At 37.8% G+C, this 9,560-nt stretch overlaps 1 protein-coding gene and 1 pseudogene across 1 annotated transcript; both read left to right on the plus strand.

Moving 5' to 3' along the window:
- Nucleotides 1-5,058: 5,058 nt before the first annotated feature.
- LOC119079837 lies at nt 5,059-5,696 on the plus strand. Its single transcript, XM_037187900.1, has 3 exons — nt 5,059-5,220; nt 5,281-5,339; nt 5,389-5,696. Exons 1-3 carry the CDS (start codon nt 5,061-5,063, stop codon nt 5,668-5,670), a joined length of 501 nt encoding a protein of 166 aa, XP_037043795.1. The 5' UTR covers nt 5,059-5,060; the 3' UTR covers nt 5,671-5,696.
- A 989-nt stretch (nt 5,697-6,685) lies between these two features.
- Nucleotides 6,686-9,009, plus strand: LOC119079834 (annotated as a pseudogene).
- The last annotated feature ends 551 nt before the right edge of the window (nt 9,010-9,560 follow it).

Raw genomic sequence — 9,560 nt, forward strand, 5'->3', positions numbered from 1 at the left:
TTACATCATTTGTTTAAACATATTATTTTCCTATGTGAAGCGGTGTTAGCTAACGCTGATCATTTGTCTTTGTCAACGTTGTCAATAACAGATGATAATAGCAGCCGTATTAAGATTAATACGCACCGCAAGACATTGTTTAGTTGGTATTGGAAAAACTTAACCAACATCCCCGGATAGGTGAATCCCAAAAAGCCTCGATGTTATTTATATGACGTATGCATGCATACACATCACTTTATACTCATCCCATTACGTTGATGTAATCGGTATAAAAGACGATCAACTTAATTGAAGACATTCAGTACAATCGTCGGCTTCATCAGCTAATAATACAAACCTAAAATCAAGTTGTTCATCAACCAAAGTAAAACTTCCAAAATGAGATACAGTGGCATCATCTTAACCGTGTTGTTGATTTCCTTTGCAATGATTGCCGTTGCCGATGCAATTGATTGGGGAAAGATTGATATAGGCTGCACAGTCTCCTGTGGACATTACAATCTATGTGTCATCAGGAACCGAAACGATTGCAGAGCACCTTCAGGATGTGATTGCAGTCGATTTGCGTAACGGAAAAGATTCAAAGAGGACGCTGGCCGTCGGATGGACGTTATTTATGTTGTGAATGGAAATGTGAATTAAGCTTTAATTTAATAAATTTGATGAATGTAATCCTATAAGAAAATTCGGTTTGTTTCAATTGACTCTTTTCAGAAACAGAACACGTATCGCCATAAAATCTATTATCTAATCTGTTACTTCTATTGTTGAAAATATCACCTAGTGTTTGATACAAAATCTTGTACTTCATTCGTTTTAATATACGTTTCACTATAGGAGAATGATGTTTAGAAACTAAGAAGAAATGTAAGGGAGTTGTCCCATATTTTAGTACATTCTGTCATAAAATTACTGCTGTCACTGCGCTTATTTTCATGTGAACCAACTTCATATGGTGGATATGGTGACATTTGTTCTGTAATGACACATGTGAAGTTAGTTCACATGAAAATAAGCCGCAGAGAATGAAGTACTATGAAAAAAATGTGGCGCTTCTACAGGCCAACTCATTTGTCCCATAGGAAAAGGTTGTTTCGAAATTAATACTGAAATGTAAATAGGTTTTTCTCTCAGACTATTACATTTTAGTACGTTTCGTTATGCGTCACTCAATTATTTTTTCATGAACAAACTTCACTGCTGTGACATTTCATGGGAATGAATCAATGTGAAGTTGTTACACAACAAAAATAGTCCAATGAGAATGAAGTACTATAAAAAATGTGGCGCCTCTACAGGCCAACCGACTAGGCGAATGAATAAGATCACATGAACTGGAGGCCATCGCCTGTTTTGTCTTGGCTGGTAATAGCAGAGGATTACCGTTTCTCCGAGGCTCTTCACTCCACTGGAAGGAGTTCAGAGTCAATTATGCTAAAAAAGCTTCACTCGCTTCGAGTCTGCGTTCAGTATAGTGCGAGGTATAGTGTATCTTTAGCCAATCATCTCCCAAACGAAACCATTGCATCTGCATTCGAACAGTAGGCTTTTTCCAAGTACACCAACTTTAAACTAGGTTCTGAACGGGAAAGAACCTAGACTCATTTGAAGGATTTTTAAGAATTATAATAATTTTACGGAATTTTTAAGGTAATTACCAGAAATAGGCCATGTCTGCAGAGAACAATTTTCCCTTGTCATACTAGCCCCAGGTGATTCTTTTTGAACAGGTATCATAAGAACTAAAACCGATTGTTAAATTTTTCTTGCATAGCAGCCTTTCAAATCCAATTTAATCTGGATAAGTAAGCTTTGCCAGTGTAGATATGGTCACAATAAAATTTTCTTGGTCAATTTTAAAAAGGAAACGAAAAGTAGGCGAAAGAAATAACGAATTTAAAACCACTTGTGTTGTTTCTATCTTGGGTTTGATACTGAATAAATTTACTACCGACTAGAAGTTGAACTTTCATCAATTCTCATACTCGCTGCGCAATATATCACCAGCAACGTAAGTAATGGTTATTTGTGTACCTGTTTTGGACGATTGATTTTAGGCAATTTCGCGGATTGTAGGCCGAACGAAGTGAGGCTTACAAGCGAAAGTGCCTTAAATCAATCGTCCCAAACAGGTGCACATGTAAGTTTTCGTGCAGAGGGCCGGAAACCCGAGAAAATTCGAAAATTGCCTCATTTTCGGCCCCGAAGCATGAAAACATTTTTTTTAATATTTGATAATTTTCATTCTGGATTATCTTACACGATTCCTACCATAGTTCATAGTTCATGCTTGAAAAAGAAATTGGAAGCGGCAATTCTCGCTGTAAGTGCTCCACCGAATTCTAAATACTTAACTTAATGGAAAAGGTACGTAGATAGCTGGTAGATATCGGTAAAATGTAATGTAGTATTGTGGTATTTTGGTACATTTCTATAGGTTCAACTTCGCTGAACTGTCATCTTCTAGGAAAACTGGTTATTTTTACGAGAAAATTCAACTTGACGAAAACTTTGTATTTTTGTCAACTTTGACTTTTCTTATCAAATTAGCAAGTGTCCCAGGGGTTGACCAATTGACATGTAGCGAAGTGATCTTGATCTGTAGCAACTGCTGCAAAAGTATTGGATGATTGCTTTCCTATTGAAGTACATGCTTCACTTCATTATTTCATATAACTCAACTCATACATGATCGAGCATCGCTAATTGTTACTTATTACTATAAATCTCGAAACTGGGCCTTTGAACGTTTACCCCTAGTTGGAATAAACGCAGGCCCGGACTGGCCATACGGTGAATTCGGGGGATTCCCGATGGGCCTTTTGGATTTTTGAATGAGAATTTTTAATTTGTGGGCCTTTTTAAATTGAGTTGCATGGAGCCCCGATGGGATTTTTCCAGCCAGTCTGGTACTGAAGAAACGAAACAGTAATTAAGAGCAAAATTTAGAGCTTACCCAAAACGCACGGAACGTACGATATAATAGGTCTGTTCCATAGTACAGTAAAAACGAATTTTGATAGACCGAAAACAACCGACCGTCATCCACAGAAGCAAACATAGTTGCAACATAAACGCATTCTTTCTTCGGCGTGTTTGGGACTAAACCTACCTTGCCCGTTTCTCTTCTATATACTCATTAAAGAGTATAACCTGAAGTGAATCATAATTTGCCGATCCATGAAGCAATTGTCTTCTTCTCGTCTTTTCTGCCTCTTAACATATTCATTCCTGACCCCAATACCACATCTGTATATAGAAATACAGTTAAAACAATGCTCTGATCTGATACATCTCGCAATGAGAATGGACTCTTTTACCTGTCGTCTTAAGAAAGACGCACAGGGGCTTAGAGGGTCTACGGATTATCTGTGTAAAGACTTCAACCGAGCAAAACAGAACAATAAAAACAATAAAAACCACGACAGAAGGGACACATTCTAAGTCCAAGTACAGTCTCTAGGTACTCTAGGGATAAATGAGACTCGGACGATTTTTTGTACTTGTTTAATTCGCTCTTGCGTTTTTACGCGGATTTGACTGTACTTGGACTTAGAATATGGCCCTTCTTTCGTGGTTTTTATTGTTCTGTTTTAGCTCGGTTGAAGTCTTGAATATGGTGAAAAACTGGCGCTGAGACTCTGAGTGAACGATGGATCAACGGACGAAATTTCTTTTCTTGCACAGATAATCCGTAGACCCTCTAAACTCCTGTGCGTATTTCTTTCTTAAGACGACAAATGTGGTATTGGGTTCAGGAATGAATGTGTTAAGAGGTAGAAAAGACGAGAAGGAGACGATTGCTTCACGTATCGGCAAGTTATGATTCACTTCAGGTTATACTCTTCAATGAATATATAGAAGAGAAACGGGCAAGGTAGGTCCCAAACATACCGAAAATTTGATAGTGATGTTGTATCGGCTTCTATCTGGATGACCATTGACAATTTCAACAACCTTGGAAGAGACAAGTTTTGGCTAAGCATACGTTGCTCTTAAACCTTTACAAACAGCTAGCTTATCACGATATAACTAGATTGTAAATGTAAAAAGGACTTTTACTTTCCGTGACGTTTTGAATAAATCCGGAATTTTCGGACTTCTGGACTTTTTCGTGACTTTCCGGTATTTTCCGTGACTTTCGTGAAGTGACTTTACTCGACTTTCCGGATGACTTTGTGACTTTTTTCGGCACTGGGCCACGACTTTCCGCATACCACGAGTACGAAGACCAACAAACAAATATCACTAACATTTGCCATTTTAAACACTACAAACCTCAAAAAAACATTGAAAAATTAAAGTTCCATACAATGGATGGTTCTAGAATGTTAGTCACTGTAGAACAAGGTCGTAGTCCCCCCTACAACTTTAAAAATCCGTAATATAAAGACTTTTGTTGTGTAGTTCATCACATAAGTTACAACACGAGAAAATTTTCAAGCTACACGCAACAGAGCTTCTAGATCAAATGCAATAATGGACAATACTGATGAAAACATTGGTAACGCCACTCATTTGTCGCTTTTATTTGATCATTTTAATCAATAAACTTGAATTTACAGACAATCTTCGTCGAAATCTGACAGAATCCAACGCCGATTTCGTTCGTCTTTCCAATTATGTTGCTCGCGTCATCAATGACAATCAAAAAGCGACCAGAATGTCGGCTAACAAAATTGAACGTCTGGAGGCGAGCCAAAAAATTCTGGAAAGTCAACTTGAGTTGGCTGTCAGCGAGAAGTTTGAAAGCGAAGGAAAATTGTTGCAGGTTCAGGTTCAACGTGACAATTTTGAACGTGAACTGAACGAAGTGAAACAGAGACATGAAAAACAAGAAACAAAACTGAAGCTCCTGCGACAGGAGATCGAGTCGACGAGTGAACAGAAAAAAGAAATTTTTGCCAAATTTAAGCTGGTGCAAAGACAGGAAAGGATGCACGATGATGTCGTTGAAGAGTTGAAGAAACAATTGGAAGAAAAAATGAGCGGATTTTCGATTGAAGATACTTCCGGGAACAACACTTTACTCCTTGAACCAACGAATGACTGCCAATATGTCTGTTGATATGGTTGTAAATAAGCAGAGTGTGCCAATCACAGATAATCAAGTTGCTGGTTCAACAAGTATTACTGTAGTAGGACAGGTGAATAATGACGAGCCAAACTGGGCAGATTCCGTTTCGGCAGAGTCTCATTCAATGAAAAGCTTATCGGGTAAAAATGCAAAAATTTTAACCAATTTCGTATTTAAAAAAAGAAAAATCCTTATTTAAGATTACAACCGTTGTCCAACAGTGGAATCCGTTTTGCAAGGTACGCCAGGCAGACCACAGGTAAGGAAGAACAACGTAAATTAGAAAATGTCTAACTATTCGGCTATAGGTTGTCTTAACTCGTTTAACAATGCGGAAGACATCAGGAACCATAATCAAATGTTCAACATCAACGTCAATCACATCACGTCTGGCCAGAAGAAAGGCGATTGAATTTTGTAAGCTTGCGGAAATAAAACAACCATCAACGACGCTCACTGAACGATTAACTTGTCAAGCGGCTGTGGAAGGACGACCCAAAAGAATGTTAAGATGCACTTTGTGCTCGATGCGGTTCGTGAGCACACCGTTGCAGCCATTGTGTGGCTGTCAATGTAGAAACGATTTGTAAGAGCAAATCATGTTTTCTATTCACGATGGGAATTAAATGGGATACAGAATTTGTAAATTTTGGCGGCTGTGCCTTTTTTTACTTTGATCACTTTGCAGCAAAAGGAATAAGCATTACAAATTCATCGAACAACACATCGACGTCAAACAATAAGAATTCCCGGATTTGGGGATTCGAGATGATTTCTCTAGCCCTTACCTCCCCAACTTCCATCCGGTTTTTCTGCTGGCCCCATCATGGTCCCTACATTTTGAGGATCGAGGTGATTTCTCTATCACTTATTTCCTACTTTCGGGTTTTTGTGAAGAATAATTGAGCCCATTCATCATCCAGCTAAAAATTGAGTCATGGCACTGCTTCTGGTATTAACAAAGCAAATATTGGGAGGCTTATAGGAATATTTGGGCTTTACAATTCTTTCGTATGGACAGGAGTCAAGCCAAATTTGGAAGCCTTTTGACGTCTGACATGCGAGTGTTAATGCCAGAAGCGTTACATCGGGGAGTTTGTTTTTAATTTATTCCGACTTTATTTAGCCTCAATGGTATGTCCTTTAAGTTGAATACTTAGTTAAGTGAAGAATGCTTAATAAATACAGACGGATTTCACGAACGAACTACACAAAGTTAGTTCTCAGATGAAGTTTTGGTGTGCAGAAAACGTACTGGTTTTTGCACTTTACAATTCGCTCAAATTTTTCATAGCAGACTCATGTACTTACAAGAGGAAGAATATGTTCCAGAAGATGTTTTTCGAAACCCTTAAAATTTTCTCATGAAAATTCTGAGCGAATTGTAAATGTGTTGATGTAGATCCGCATGCAAAATGATTAAAAAATATTGACAGAAAATTTACGAGTCACCTGTCGCATTTTTCATGGATGATATAAACCTCACAGTCTCACGAACTGTGTACTGGCCCTTAAATTTCATTCAAAAACGTCAACGTTAGAATCTATCTACATTGTTAATCTAAATTGTCAATAGATGTCATTGGCAACGCTGACATGACAGCTTACATCTTAAGCAAAACAAAATTAAAAACAAGAAAAAATAATGATAAAATAGATTGACCAAAGGTCTTTATGAAAACATTGCCGTTCTTATAATACAGTGATAGTCGACGAAGCATTTAGTGAGTGTTTTCCTATCACACAAATTCATTTCCAGCTAAGAATATTGAACGACAATTTGTCTAAGATAGGTACGCATGACTTTCAGAAAATATATTCCTTCGGTGTTTACAAACCGTCGGGTCATCAGTCAACGAGTACTCTTCGTTCCGATCAGTCTCTTACTTGTTGTTACTGCTGTAAATTTACAAAGCTGTCCAGCTTCGACAACAGTAAGTGTAACAATTTTTTACGATTATGTAGCAATTTCACATTGGCTGCTTTCTCTGGCCGTTTTGTCGTGAAATGCCAGTAGATTTTCCTCTCAATCAGACTAAATTTCTCGTTAATGAAACAATCATTCTCGATCATTGTGACAATGTTTACATTTTTGAGTGAACCAAATCAACCGGTGGGTGTTGTGATGTCGCGCAATTTCTTTCAGTAAGCAATCGAATGTTAAATGTCACTCGATGCAAAGCATTGACTGTAATTTCTTGATCTTTTAGAATTGAGAAACTAATTGTCCAATTACTCCATTGGCGAGTTAATAATTCATTTTCCAGTGCGTTCAGAACGATCACCACGAACTCGCTGTATCGATTCGACTTAGTACAGTCTATGAATTATGACAGTCAATAGTAGTTGAATTTTAAATTAATGAAAGTTCTCTTTGACCCCGTAATCTGTTCGAAATGTCTGTAAAAATAAACTTGCCGTCGAGCATGATAAAGGTATAATCAAGGTTATCATATCGTACCTGTGTGATGACAAACACCTATTTTCTTAATGCTTAGTCTCCTCTTACCAAAAAAGTACTCCGTGTGAGGTGAGAGACAAAATTGAATTTTTTCAATTTTTTCTTTGTTTATTTGACAGCTCACTCTCTCACGGCTCTCTCACGGAGTACTTTTTGTTGAGTGGAGTGGACACATAAGTATTTGAAGTACAAGCAGACACTAGGAAGTGCTTTGAAATAGATTTTCACTAAATTTTTAGTCGACAAAAAGGTGGACAGTCAGTCAATAGATGAGCTCCGACAAGGGGAGAAAAGTGTGACACGCTAAAATCGATAACTTTCTCCTCCACACAAAAATTGTTAGCCCGTTGTTGAATAGTGGATCAGTTTCTTATTCAACTCCAACCGAGGGGGAAACAACAATGGAAAATATTGTCCCACCATTCGCCCATTATTTTCCCTTGATTCGTTTACATTTCGCTTTGCTCGCACATTTATTCGCCCGAGCCTGTCCCACCATTCGCCATAGTTGTTTCCCCCTCGACTCCAACGACGTTTTTTGCTGAGTGGTTCCTAATTGAATTATGAGGATTTGTCGATTGATGCCAAATTTATTGAAGTCTATCAGATTGACTTTACAGAGTAAAGAGATAGTTGAAATCTCTTAAATTATAACTTTAAAACTGACACTGTTTCTGACGATTTCTTCTTACGATGTGGAATGAGTTCGTTCAATGAATTTCCATAAGTCAACTGATAAATTGATGACGAAACCCTTTGCTTTTCCAGATCAAAATGGCATCACCAGATTTTTACAAAGAGGCAAAATCAATTCATGAATTCACCGCTGTAGACAGCTATGGAAACGCCATTTCGTTGGACAAATATTAGGGCAATGTTGTTCTAATCGTCAATATAGCGTCCAACTGTGGCCTTACTCGAAACAATTATGCCAAATTGACGGAACTCAAAAATAAATATTACGATTCAGGTATGGATACTTACCACCTTCCGACATTCTCAAAAATAAATTTTAAAAGAAGAAAACGTTCACCCGCATGAACAACAGGTCTTCGCATTTTATCATTTCCATGCAATCAGTTTGCCTATCAGATGCCCGAAGAAGATGGCGAGGCGATGACGTGTCACTTGAAGGCGGCGAATGCTGAATTCGGCGACGTCTTCAAGAAAATCAATGTTAATGGCGACGATGCGATTCCGTTGTACAAATTTTTGAAGCACAAGTTGACGGGAACTCTTGGCACGAGTTTTATTAAATGGAATTTTAGCAAGTTCCTGGTCGATAAGGGTGGTGTGCCGGTTGAACGATTTTCGCCCACCACAGATCCGATGGATATTGGAAAGAAAATTGAGGAATTGTTGAAAGCGTAAGATGAGCTCACCGAAATTTATTTGGGTTTTCCGATGGCGTACATCGATGTGTATGGGTTGTATTGGTTGAAATAAATTATTTAAATTTTTTACTGCATCTGGTTTTTCGAAATTTTTGAACTTACTTATTAAAGGCTAATGGAGAAAAGAGAAATCTTTAGACCTCAGATAATTAATGAAAATTGATCATCCAGGGCTTGGACAAACTGTAGCAATAGATCAGTGTCAAATAGCGGTTTCTTCTCTCAAAAAGTGTCAAATGAGTTGTCAATTTCACAAAGTTAACCTCAAAAGATGTTTCGTTCACAGAGCCGCCCCTTGAAATGTATGAAGATTTGTGTGGCGTCTCACCATCCAATACTTTCCAATACTTGTTCGATTTGAGGTTAGCTTTGTGAAAATGACAACTTATTTGACAGCTCAAACGACATTGACAATGATCTATTTTAAGGATTTTTTAAAGCATTGAATTCCTATAAATAGTCTCTTTTCCTTTCGAGATTCCATTTGATTTTGTAGGTGGTACAACTGGTATAGACTCGTATGGACTAGGCTGGGTTTTAATACAGTCAAGCTTTATCTTTAATTCTCATCCTCATCCTGGAAACAATTTGAAGGTTTTATGTTGTTTACCTCGGTTTTGGAACC

The sequence above is a fragment of the Bradysia coprophila genome, unplaced genomic scaffold (genome assembly GCF_014529535.1).
Source record: "Bradysia coprophila strain Holo2 unplaced genomic scaffold, BU_Bcop_v1 contig_339, whole genome shotgun sequence".
Classification (NCBI taxonomy): domain Eukaryota; kingdom Metazoa; phylum Arthropoda; class Insecta; order Diptera; family Sciaridae; genus Bradysia; species Bradysia coprophila.

Excerpts from the sequence above, each read along its gene's own strand:
- LOC119079837 (XM_037187900.1), top strand. The coding sequence starts at position 5,061 with ATGTCTGTTGATATGGTTGTAAATAAGCAGAGTGTGCCAATCACAGAT. Across the intron at positions 5,221-5,280 it reads TTCAATGAAAAGCTTATCGG|ATTACAACCGTTGTCCAACA; the intron begins GTAAAAATGCAA and ends TCCTTATTTAAG. Across the intron at positions 5,340-5,388 it reads GTACGCCAGGCAGACCACAG|GTTGTCTTAACTCGTTTAAC; the intron begins GTAAGGAAGAAC and ends ATTCGGCTATAG.